The sequence below is a fragment of the Chiloscyllium punctatum genome, chromosome 13 (genome assembly GCF_047496795.1).
Source record: "Chiloscyllium punctatum isolate Juve2018m chromosome 13, sChiPun1.3, whole genome shotgun sequence".
NCBI lineage: Eukaryota > Metazoa > Chordata > Chondrichthyes > Orectolobiformes > Hemiscylliidae > Chiloscyllium > Chiloscyllium punctatum.
This window is the reverse complement of record NC_092751.1, coordinates 91,835,873-91,848,769: the sequence shown is the minus strand read 5'-3', so window position 1 is coordinate 91,848,769 and position 12,897 is coordinate 91,835,873. Positions and strand designations below refer to the sequence as shown.

General features: G+C 43.6%; 1 protein-coding gene across 1 annotated transcript in view; it reads right to left on the bottom strand.

The window, feature by feature from the left end:
* mtg1 (mitochondrial ribosome-associated GTPase 1) overlaps nucleotides 1–12,897 on the bottom strand; it is a 30,985-nt gene that overhangs the window by 10,344 nt on the left and 7,744 nt on the right. The window contains exons 5-7 of the mRNA XM_072583233.1: nucleotides 11,136–11,192; nucleotides 9,473–9,563; nucleotides 5,672–5,733 (exon numbers count right to left, since the gene is read on the bottom strand). Coding sequence (XP_072439334.1) covers nucleotides 5,672–5,733; nucleotides 9,473–9,563; nucleotides 11,136–11,192 — 210 coding nt within the window. The remainder of the gene's footprint in view (nucleotides 1–5,671; nucleotides 5,734–9,472; nucleotides 9,564–11,135; nucleotides 11,193–12,897) is intronic.

Genomic DNA, 12,897 nt, shown 5'->3' with positions numbered 1-12,897 from the left:
ACAGAGGGTGCAGAGAGATTTACCAGGCTGCTGCCTAGACTGGAGGGCATGTCTTATGAAGAAAGGTTGAGGGAGCTAGGACTTTTTTCATTAGGGCGAAGAAGGACGAGAGGTGATTCGATAGAGGTGTACAAGATGATGCGAGGCATAGATAGAGTGGATAATTAGAGACGTTTACCCATGGCGGAAACGTCTATCATGAGGGGTCATAACTCTAAGGTAATTGGAGGAAGGTTTAGGGGACAAGTCTGAGATTGGTTCTTTACTCAGAGTGTGGTGGGTGCGTGGAATGCACTGCCAGCAGTGGTAGTAGAGTCAGATACATAAGGGACATTTAAGCGATTCTTGAATAGGCAGATGAAAGATAGAAACAATGACTGCAGATGCTGAAAACCAAATACTGGATTAGTGGTGCTGGAACAGCACAGCAATTCAGGCAGCATTCAACGAGCAGTGAAATTGACGTTTCGGGCAAAAGCCCTTCATCAGGAATAAAGGCAGAGAGCCTGAAGCGTGGAGATATAAGCTAAAGGAGGGTGGGGGTGGGGAGAGAGTAGCATAGAGTACAATGGGTGAGTGGGGGAGGAGATGAAGGTGATAGGTCAAGGAGGAGAGGGTGGAGTGGATAGGTGGAAAAGAAGATAGGCAGGTCGGACAAGTCCGGACAAGTCAAGGAGACAGTTACTGAGCTGGAAGTTTGAAACTTGGATGAGGTGGGGGAAGGGGAAATGAGGAAGCTGTTGAAGTCCACATTAACGCCCTGGGGTTGAAGTGTTCCGAGGCGGAAGATGAGGCGTTCTTCCTCCAGGCGTCTGGTGGTGAGGGAGGCCCAGGACCTCCATGTCCTCGGCAGAGTGGGAGGGGGAGTTGAAATGTTGGGCCACGGGGCGGTTTGGTTGATTGGTGCGGGTGTCTTGGAGATGTTCCCTAAAGCGCTCTGCTAGGAGGCGCCCAGTCTCCCCAATGTAGAGGAGACCACATCGGGAGCAACGGGTACAATAAATGATATTGGTGGATGTGCAGGTGAAACTTTGATGGATGTGGAAGGCTCCTTTAGGGCCTTGGATAGAGGTGAGGGAGGTGGTGTGGGCACAGGTTTTACAGTTCCTGTGGTGGCAGGGGAAGGTACCAGAATAGGAGGGTGGGTCGTAGGGGGGTGTGGACCTGACCAGGTAGTCACGGAGGGAACGGTCGATAGTACAACGAAGGGATTGTAGGTTAGTCTGATCTTAGAATAGGACAAGAAGCCAGCATAACATCAAGGGCCGAAGGACTTTACCATGCTGTACTATTCTATGTTCTAAGGGTCATTGAACCCGAAACATTAACTCTGATTTCTCTCCACAGTTGCTGTTAGATCTGCTGAGCTTTTCCAGTAAGTTCTGCTTTTTGTTTCTGATTTCCAGCATCCCCAGTTCTTGTGGTTTGTTTTAATGATAGCTTCTCTCCCCTGCCAGACTCTGTCACCTCCACATAATTCACTCCTCTTTGCTGCATCAGAATTTACTTTCCTGCATCACTGAGGCTGATAATCCTGTTCTACACCTTTGAAAACAGAATTGTAAAGATGGTAGTTGTTTCCTGTTTGACGGTGATCCTCGACAGCTATGGGAGCTCTGCTCATTCAACTTTAAGAGATGAGAAGAAGAATTTCTAGTGGGTACTGGAGGGACAGGGAAGATATAAAGCTTTAAAGCTGTCACATTCTGTGGGTGAACGAATCTTTGCAGATAATGCAACGCTTTTTACAGCCACTAGAGGTCACAAACAGATTTTAAACCAATATAGAAAGGTGCACCTTTATAAACAGACTCTACATATGCATTACACAATCTAACTCATTCTCCAAAAAAAATAAATATGATGGAATTTCAATTCTTCCAAGACATTTTGATAACAAGAGAGGGAAACAGTTTTCTCATTTGTAAATTTGTGGTGGCCTATTCTATACTAAGACAGTGATAGGATATCATAGGCCATGCAACACATTTTGTAGTTCAGGAAGATGGCATGGTTGAAAATTACATACAATGTCCTACAGATAGTAATAATCTGTAATAATTAACCTGTAACATAGGTGGATATTCAGAGTAGGCCCATCACAACCAAAGACACCTACCGCTCCATTCCCTGTCTGTATTTTGGTAAATCAGACCATAAGGTTGTACTCCATCTCTGTTTATAAGCAGTAACTGAAGCATGAGGGTCTGGTACAGAAAGGCCTACCGTGCTGAGCTGAGGTAACGGATTAACTCCTACGTGACTGCTTGGAGTCGGTGAACTGGTTCATATTCAAGAACCCAGCGGCCAACCTAAATGAGTGTGCCACTACCATCACAGACTTCATCAGTGAGCATGCAGAGGACTGCACGCCAAAGAAGTTAATCCAAGTGTTTCCCAACCGGAAACCATGGATGAACCCAGCGATCTACTCCCTACTGAAGTCTAGGTCTGTAGTGTTCAATATGGGTGACCCTGACTTACACAGGAAATCCAGGTACAATCTTCACAAAGCCATCAGAGATGCCAAGTGACAATACCAGACTAGAGTTCCAGATTAACCACTGTTGGGGTTCGAAGAAAATCCTGCGGTGGGTGACTTGCTCCAATTTAGAAGTGACGTGTCACACACAAGCCTCGAGTTATTGACTGGTTTATTTGTCAGCTCACGGGGAGAGACAAGTCGACCGAATGGTCACAAGTCACTCTGACGAGGTACAGAGAGTAGCGTGATTATATAATTGTTTAACAATTAGCAAACCCTTTATTGCAGGATAATGAGCAAGCTAGGTACCTTGCCCAGTCATTAGCTTCAGTCACGTAACGTCTGGACAGCATCAGTTAGTAGCTGATAAGCAGGTGTTAGTATACAATAGGTCCTTGCAAAGAGAAAAATAATCCCATGCAAGGAAATAATTTGTTTATCAGGTATCAGTACAACTGCAAGGCTATCCATCTTAACTGGGCATGGGAAACACAGGCTTTTAGTAAGCAGGCACCAAGCTGAGATTCAAAATGGCTTCCAGGCTTTTAATATGTGACAAAATGGCTGCCACGAATCTAACAATTCTCCCACAACCACATACAAACACACCGACTGTGGCAAGGCTTACATTATGAAAGGAGCTACAAAGCAGAGTAGAACTGTGGATAACAATATATCCCTCCCCAATGATCTTGATGCATTCTATGCTTACTTTGAACAGGTCAGTGAAATGATGTCACATGCCCTGACAGCCTCGGTTGTACCTGTACCCACAGGTTTGGCCTTCTCCAGGGTGAACCCACAGAAAGCGACTGGCCCGGAACGCGTCCCTGGCTGTGCACTCAGATCCTGCCAGACCAGTTGGCGGGAGTGTTTACAGACATCTTTAGCCTCTCCTTACTACGATGTGAGGTTCCCACCTTCTTCAAGAAGACTGCTATCATCCTGGTGCCAAAGAAAAATCAGGCAACGTGCCATAATGACTATTGTCCAGTGGCTCTGTCATCCATCATTATAAAGTGCTTAAGAGGTTAATGGCACACATCAACTCCTGCCTCCCAGATTGCCCTGATCCAAGATAATTCACCTATAATTGCAATAGGTCCACTCCATCCTGGAACATCTGGATAACAAGGACACCTATGTCAGACTCCTATTTACTGACTTTAGCTCAGCCTTCAAAACCATAGTTCCAATCAAACTCATCTCCAAGCTCTGAGACCTAGGACTCTGCTCCCCTCTCTGCAACTGGATCTTCGACTTCCTGACCCACAGACTGCAATCAGCTAGGATCGACAGCAACACCCCCTCCCCGATAATCCTCAACACCAGTGCCCTGTAAGGCTGCATTCTCAGCCCCTTACACACTCACGAATGTGTGGCCAAATTCAGCTCGAACTCTATTTACAAATTTTGCTGATGACACCAGTGTAGAGGGCTGGATCTCAAACAATGATGAAACAGACTACAGAAAGGAGACAGACAGATCTATCCCTCAATGTCAGCAAAATTAAGGAACTGTTCATTGACTTCAGGAAGCAAAGTGGAAGACGTGCCCCTGTTTGTATCAATGGTTCTGATGTGAAATTGGTCAAGAGCTTCAAGCTCCTTGGAGTAAATATCACCGATGATCTAACCTGGTCCATCCACACCAGAAAGAACACCAATGCCTCTACTTCCTCAGAAGGCTAAAGAAATTTGGCATGTCCCGAATGACCAATTTTTATAGAAATACCATAGGAAGCACCCTTATCCAGATGCATTACAGCTTGGTACAGCAACTGCTCTGCCCAAGACTGCAAGAAATTACAGAGTTGTGAACACAGTCCAGTCCATTATGAAAACCCATCCCACTGTCCATCCACTGACTCCATCTATACTTCCAATTGCCTCAGGCAAGCAGCCAACATAATCAAAGCCTTCTCCGAACACAGGTACACTCTTTTCCACCCTCTTCCACTGGGCAGAAAATATAAGAGTTAGAAAACATGTACCAAAAGATTTAAGAACAGCTCCTTCCTATTGTTAGCAGACTTCTGAATGGACCTCTCTCATATTAGAGTTGATCTTTCTCTGCCATTTTTCTGCAGTTGCAACACGATATTCTGCATTCTGCTTCCTGAAGTCAATGAACTGTTCCTTCATTTTGCTGACATTGAGGGAGAGATCTGTCTATCTCCTTTCTGTACTTACGTAAGGTATGATTTGTCTGGATACCATGTAAAACAGTACTTTTCACCGTATCATGGTACATGCGAAATTAATAAAAGGTGTAGGTAAGCTGTTTCCCCTGGCAGGGGAGGCTAGAACTAGGGGGGCAGAATTTAAAAATCAGGGGGATGCCACCTAAGTCTGAGATGAGGGAAGTCTTTTTACTCAGGAGGTTGTGAATATTTGGAATCCTAGGCCATAGAGGACTGTGGAAGTTCAGTCTTTCAGTATGATTAAGGTAGAGATTGATAGATTTCTCATTACCAATGGTGTATAGAGTAAAAGGCATTGAAGTATTTGTGCAGCCCTCATTGTGTTGAATGGTGGGACAAGTTTGATGGGCTGAATGGCCTACTCCTATGTTAACTACAACAAAAATTTTACTAACGGGCAACTACGGGACCAAGAGTATGCCGCTGATCAAGAGCTCCACATAATCAATGTAAAAACACACAGTGAGTAATAGAAAAGTAATGCAGGGAGTACACACATCACTGTTATACTTTATTTCCAGGCTAAATCCCTTACATAGTAATGCAACTTTGCCCTAAATAAAACTTAGCAGCAGAGGGCCTTCTCACTTGGACCCTCAACTGATTACTCGGAGATTGTGATAGTACAATAAACTTCCGCCATTTCAGGTGTATAAGTTTTCCCAGTTTATCAAGAATGCCAGTTCATTAGGTGCCAGTTAAAACAAAGTTTGCTGTATTTAGGTTTAATTATCTACTCATTATTTGCATAAACATGTGAACGAATGGATGTTACACAATATGTTTATATCTTAATTTGAGGCACTGACTATTTTGCACTCTCGACTTTGCTTTATCAGCCAGGGTATTGTGCAACTGCAAAATACACCGACAATGTCTTACCAAGGTTCCTGTTCATTCACTGGAAGGTGGGCTCAACAAGTGAACTCTCCAAAGCGCCATCTGCAAGTCGAAAGATTGCCAACATTGCAATGACATTTACCTGTATCTTTGTGAGCACGGCTCTGGTAATCCCTGGCTCTCCACCAACTCTGGAGGCTTTGCCTTATAAAAAGACATGATAAATAGTTAGCCACTGATGAGTGACTGCTGCCTGTACCAGGAGATGAGTGTTTTTATTCATTAAAATATTATTCATGACAGCTACAAAGAGCATTGAAGCTTCAGCCATCTCTTCACAATAAACCATATTTATATGATATCTTTCATATATAAAGGTGTCTTAAGGTGCTTCACAAGGCATGGACACCAAGGACTTCAATAATAAAAGGACAATTTAAGGAGTACAGGTTATTTTGCCATAATGTGCATTTTGTTAACGCAAATTCGCTGTAACGCGATTGACAAATTGGGGACACTGTTTCTAAAGTGCAAACTTTTAAACATGTGTTAGCTGTAACGTAATGACATCGCCAACACTTAAAGCGCTGTTTCTAAAATGTGACTTTTCTATAACACGGGGTTGCGTGTTGCAGAAGAACTATAGGATTTATGACCATCTGGAAGAGCATGGCTTGATTAAATGCAGTCAGCACGGCTTTGTGAGGGGCAGGTCATGCCTCACAAATCTTATTGAGTTCTTCGAGAATGTTACTAGACAAGTTGATGAGGGTCGAGTGGTGGATGTGGTGTATATGGACTTCAGCAAGGCATTTGATAAGGTTCCCCACGGGTAGGCTCGTTCAGAAGGTCAGGAGGAATGGGATACATGGAAACTTAGCTGTCTGGATACAGAATTGGCTGGTCGACAGAAGACAGCGAGTGGTAGTGGAAGGAAAATGTTCTGCCTGGAAGTCAGTGGTGAGTGGTGTTCCACAAGGCTCTGTTCTTGGGCCTCTACTCTTTGTAATTTTTATTTATGACTTGGATGAGGAGATTGAAGGATGGGTTAACAAGTTTGCACACGACACAAAAGTTGGAGGTATCATTGATAGTATAGAGGAGGACTGTTGTAGGCTGCAGTGTGACATTGACAGGATGCAGAGATGGGCTGAGAGGTGGCAGATGGAGTTCGACCTGGATAAATACAAAGTGATGCATCTTGGAAGGTCGAACTTGAAAGATGAGTACAGGATTAAAGACAAGGTTCTTGGCAGTGTGGAGGAACAGCGGGATTTTTGTGTACAGGTACCTAGATCCCTTAAAATGGCCACCCAAGTGGACAGGGTTGTTAAGAAAGCATGTGGTGTTTTGGCTTTCATTAACGGGGGATTGAGTTTAAGAGCTGTGAGATCTTGTTGTAGCTCTATAAAACTTTGGTTAGACCGCACTTGGAATACTGTGTCCAGTTCTGGTTGCCCTATTATAGGAAAGATGTGGATGCTTTGGAGAGGGTTCAGAGGAATTTTACCAGGATGCTGCCTGGAATGGAGGGCTTATCTTACGAAGAGAGGTTGACTGAGCTCGGACTTTTTTCATTGGAAAAAAGAAGGAAGTGAGGGGACCTAATTGAGGTGTACAAGATAATGAGAGGCATAGATAGAGTTGATAGCCAGAGACTTTTTCCCAGGACAGAAATTGTTAACACAAAGGGTCATAGTTTTAAGCTGTTTGGCAGAAAGTATAGAGGGGATGTCGGAGGCAGGTTCTTTACGCAGAGAGTTGAGAGAGCATGGAATGTGTTGCCAGCAGCAGTTGTGGAAGCAAGGTCATTGAGGATATTTAAGATTCTGCTGGACATGCATATGGTCACAGAAATGTGAGGGTTCGTACATTAGGTTTACCTTACATGAGGATCAATGGTCGGCACAACATCGTGGGCTGAAGGGCCTGTTCTGTGCTGTACTGTTCTATGTTCTTTAACTAGCTTTGTCTTGAAAAAGAAAAGTGACAAGGTTTAGGGAGGAATTGTCAGAGTTTAGGGCCTTGGCAGCTGAAAGCATGGCTATCGATGGTGGAAGGACTAAGACAGGGAATGTGGAAAGGGTCGGAATCAGAGCAGTGTACAGATCTTAGAGCACTGTAGGTTGGAGGAGGTCGCAGAAATAGAAAGGGTGACACCATGGAAGGATCTGAGATCAAGATAAGAACTTTATCACTGAGATGTTGCTGGAGCTAATGTTGTTTTTAATTCATTCATGGGACGTTGGTAGGCCAGAATTTATTGGCCATTCCTAATTACCCAGAGGGCATTGCTGTGGTCTGGAGTCACATCTAGACCAGGGAAGGACAGCAGATTTCCTTCCCTAAAGGGCTTTACTGAACCAGATTGGTTTTGGCGAGAGGTTATTTGGTTACTCCAGATTTTTACTGAATTCGAATATCACATTTTGTTCAGTCACTCGTGGCCAGCATTTATTGCCTGTCGCTCGTTGCCCCTGAGAAGGTGGTGGTGAGCTGCCCTCTTGAACTGCTGCAGTCCACACGCTGTAGGTACACCTATAATGCCATTAGGAAGGTAATTCCAGGATTTCCGCCCAGTGATACTGAAGAAATGGCAATATATTTCCATTTGAGGATGGGGAGTGGCTTAGAGGGGATCTTGGTGGTGCTCCCATGTATCTGCAATGGTGGGGATCAAACCCATTTCTCCAGAACATCAACCTGGAGTTCTGAATTACTAGCCCAGTGATATCACCACAATACCACCGCTGTCGGTGAACAGAGTGGTGGAGGCTGAACAGGACATGGTGCAAGTCAGAACATTTCCACCAGACTTCTGAATGAGCTCAACTTTGATTCTGCATAAACAGAGCAGGCCACCAGGGGAATTGTTGGAAATGTCTAATTGTGAAAGAGGCAGGGGCTGGATTAGGCAAAGATGCAGAGGTGGAAATGGGTGGTGTGAGTTCTGGTTAGGGAGGACAGCGGGCTCCAGTATGGGGCCTTAGAAAGGATTAAAAAACAACTTTGTTCAGTCAGTTCAGACTCTTGTATAAGGTCAAATAGTTGGTTAGGCAGCAGTATTGAATAGCCTGGTGACAAGGTCTCACTCATTGATCAGAGAAAGGTGCACACTAGAAAGTTACACCTAATGGAGGCCTGAAGCAGAGGGACAGGTAGATGGCACAGTCTTCCTGGGACATACACACACATACTTTGTAATGGGGACCTTCAGTGGGGCACGAGTAAATGATGTTACCCACTTTAACTGTTGAGGATAACGTTTCACACAAGGAAGCACCAAGGAACAAGACAGACAGTGTTGCTGGGTCAAAATCCTGGAATTCCTTTCCGAATGGCATTGTGGGTCGGCCTACAACAAATAGATTTTGACAAGTTCAAGAGGGCAGTTCACCGCCATCTTCTAAAGGGCAACTAGGGATGAGCAATAATTGCCAGCTGGGCCAGCAACACGCAGCCCTCATTACGGAAAGTACTGTCCAATATTATTTCAGAAAGAATGATGAAATGTTTAACGTTCAACATGAGACCTCCATGCTGCATTTCTGAGACCAACTGTGGAATTTTAGCACGAGTTCTTCTGTCCCGAGAAGCTTACGAAAGGAAGTTTAGTCAAAAATAGGTTCACAATTCTGTCACTCCAATTCTGCCAACTGCAATTTTTACCAATGCAGCTCCCCACCAGCAGAGTGTGGGTTTCTCTTACTTAGTGTGACCCTCAGTCTTTAATCCATACCATTTTGGAATCAGCATCTTAGTGTTCTCATTTCACCCCAGGCTCACTTATCCCTTTGTTTGCTTCATTCTTAAAGTTAACTTAGCAGTTAAAAAGAAGTTAAAAACAGGTCTACAGCTTTGCAGCTAGCACTGCATTCAACATTAATTTATGCAGGTATTCAGAGCCACATGCCTATGTACAACGTTTGGAGAAATACCATACCTTTTTTTAAATACATCCTTCGCATGGCATTAATGAGAGACGACTTGCCAACATTTGGTACACCAATTACCATCAAGCAATATTCTAAGTTCTGCGGAGAAACAAGATAAATGACAATATTATGCATCACCTCCGCCTTGTCCTGAATGACCAAGTGTGCATATTTCTAAACAAATGTGCTTGTAAACATTGTTATCAATGTAACTTAAACTCACTACAGTCAGTACAGAAATCCAACACAGTGGTGACAGCTAGCATTTCAAAGTACTTGATCAAATGTGAGAAAAAGCTACGAGAAAAGGGGACAGGAGAAAAGGAGCAGATTGCCAGGACCCTGGGAACAATGCAGACAGCGATGACTGGGGGAGCAGAGACAGTGAAGTCTATGGAGAGGGAATGATGAACTTTTAAGCTCTTTTAGTTTTACTAATATCAATTTAATATTAATCTATTCAGTATTTTACCATTTACATAATTTATTCAGTCATTTATTCTGTAATCCAAGATAGTGTCGGCACATTATATGCGTTTCACTGTACCTAGGTGGGAGTGACAATATTAAAGCAATCTATTCTCTCTCGGTGGACCAACTTTTATAATATCATATCTGGCTTCGTTCTCATCCTCCCTGAAAATTTCACTGTCACCGCCTTGACTAGTAAATCTTCCAAAAATGTCTCACTCTAACTGAAAAAAAGGGTGTCTGACTAACTTAAACCGAGGTGCTGCATTCCTATTTTAATAATAACTCCTCTCAGAATTTCTCTGCTGAATAGCATTACAGTTCAGATACTTATCAATTTACAAGTAATAGAGGGGATCAGTACAGTGAAGAGTGAGTTTGAGCTCAATTCAAAGAAAGTTGATGTATTTGAACATTTCAAATTTTGGTTATGACAAGGCAATGATGAATGGGGGAACAGAATATATTTCCTTTGTAAATGATTATCAATTGAATTCCAAAGATGATTTGTTTACAGGTTCGGCCTTACATGGTGGGCGGCACGGTGGTTAGCACTGCTGCCTCACAGCGCCAGAGACCCGGGTTCAATTTCCACCTCAGGCGACTGACTGTGTGGAGTTTGCACGTTCTCCCCGTGTCTGCGTGGGTTTCCTCCGGGTGCTCCGATTTCCTCCCACCGTCCAAAAGATGTGCAGGTCAGGTGAATTGGCCATGCTAAATTGCCCGTAGTGTTAGGTAAGGGGTAGATGTAGATGTCGGGGTATGGGTGGGTTATGCTTCGGCGGGGCGGTGTGGACTTGTTGGGCCGAAGGGCCTGTTTCCACACTGTAAGTAATCTAATCTAATGTAAGTAATCTAATCTACATGATGTGTTTTACAAGCCTGGTCAATGTTCCCATTAATATTTCATATTTGTGTATGGCAATTTATTTTGTGTAACAGTGAATAAATGGTCCACTGAACAAGACCTGTGTTATACGTTCTAGCCTCTGTGCAGCTTAACATGAAAGTCATCTCCTCTCAATAATTTGGTGACTCCCTTTTCCCAAACACATATAAATACTGTTCTCTATAATCTCTGTGATGCAGTTTACAGTCTTTCAGAAGAAAATCGATGAACAACACAGATTCGCATGCAGCAAGAGTGTGTATTAAGTCACTGTATAGATATTCTAAACAGTAGCCACCTGAGCTGCTTACCTCTGTTCTGTGAAACCGGTCACTTTTCTGAATGAGCTCTGTAACAGCAGGAACAATCTGCCAATAAGCAGCAAGTAATGAGTAAGCTAAAAACTTAAACAGTTCATGCATTTCCAGCTAAATATTTTTAAATCTGATAATTCGATACTCTTTATGGTGCTTAACATCAAAGAGAAATTTCAAATGTGGCTCATCAAAACATAACTCAGGGACATGAGGAAGGGTCACCGGACCCAAAAAATTAACTTTGATTTCTCTTCACAGACGTTGCCAGACTTGTTGAGTTTTTCCAGCAATTTCTGTTTTTGTCTCAGGTACATGCGTTGCTTTTGGGCTATGTATTCTTATAATGCACTCTACTTTATTTGGCTAGTAATGATTTAGTAGTTCAAATGCTGACGTTTTGCACATTCCCAGTGACTACAACGCAAGAATCTAGGAAGCGTTGGTTCACTACCTGGAGACAAGTGCAACTCTGCTATGAACACAGTATCATTATTTTTCAGCATTTTCAATTATGGACTGAAATGGGAAATTAACCCTTTTAAAAACCAAGGATTATTGGAGGATTGATTTTTTTTAAAGCAGGTAACCCTGACACTCATTGTAAGTACTGTTTACACAGCTGCTTGTTCAATAGTAGTGGAAGCCCAATTTGCAGAATAACTGGAGCTAGGGATCTGTACATGAATGGAGCTTTGGTTGGTGACAAGAAGCTGACTGGTTGGTGTGCTAGTGACCAGTTTTCAATGACAAACACTTTCTGCCTGTCAAATGCATTGTGATTGGCTCCCAGGTAACAGCACAGTTTGGAGGTGTGAATGTTTTAGTCTAGAGTGGTGCTGGAAAAGCACAGCAGGTCAGGCAGCATCCGAGGAGCAGGAAAACCAACGTTTCGGGCAAAAGCCCTTCATCAGGAATCCTGGGCGGCACGGTGGCTCAGTGGTCAGCACTGCTGCTTCACAGCACCAGGGTCCCAGGTTCAATTCCCACCTTGGGTGACTGTCTGTGTGGAGTTTGCACCTTCTCCCCGTGTCTGCGTAGGTTTCCTCCCACAGTCTAAAGATGTGCAGGTCAGGTGAATTGGCCATGCTAATTTGACCATAGTGTTAGGTGCATTAGTCAGAGGGAAATGGGTCTGGGTGGATTACTCTTTGGAGGGTCGGTGTGGACTTATTGGGCCATAGGGCCTGTTTCTACACTGTAGGGAATCTAATCTAATCTAGACTCTGATGTCCAGCATCTGCAGTCCTCACTTTTGCTGGCATGAATGTTTTGGCAGACCTTTAGAGGAGTTGTTGTTTTTGCCTTAAGTTAGAAAGCATCTCACGACTGAAGATAGATACCAAAGTAAAACCAAGGACTACAGGTGCTGAAAATCTGAAACACAAACTGCTGAATAAACTCAGCAGGTCTGGCAGTATCTGTGGAGAGAAAGCAGAGTCAATGATTCAGATCCAGTAACCTTTCATCAGAACCCTGATGAGTTCTTACGAAGGGTCATGGAACCCAAAACAATGACTGCTTTATCTGCGCAGATGCAGTCAGACCTGCTGAGTTTCTCCAACAATTTATTTCTGCTGCTCGAACATAGCAGTTTTTCTCCCCTCTCCCACAGCAGTTGCTCTAAGCTGTGCCTCTTAACCAGTAAGTCAGAGAATTTGCATAGGAATCAATCATCCTGTACCTTCTACAGGTATATGGGGAGTGGAGACTGAGGACGAGTTGTAAGGACCATCTTATCAGCTTTCCCATCAAGAAA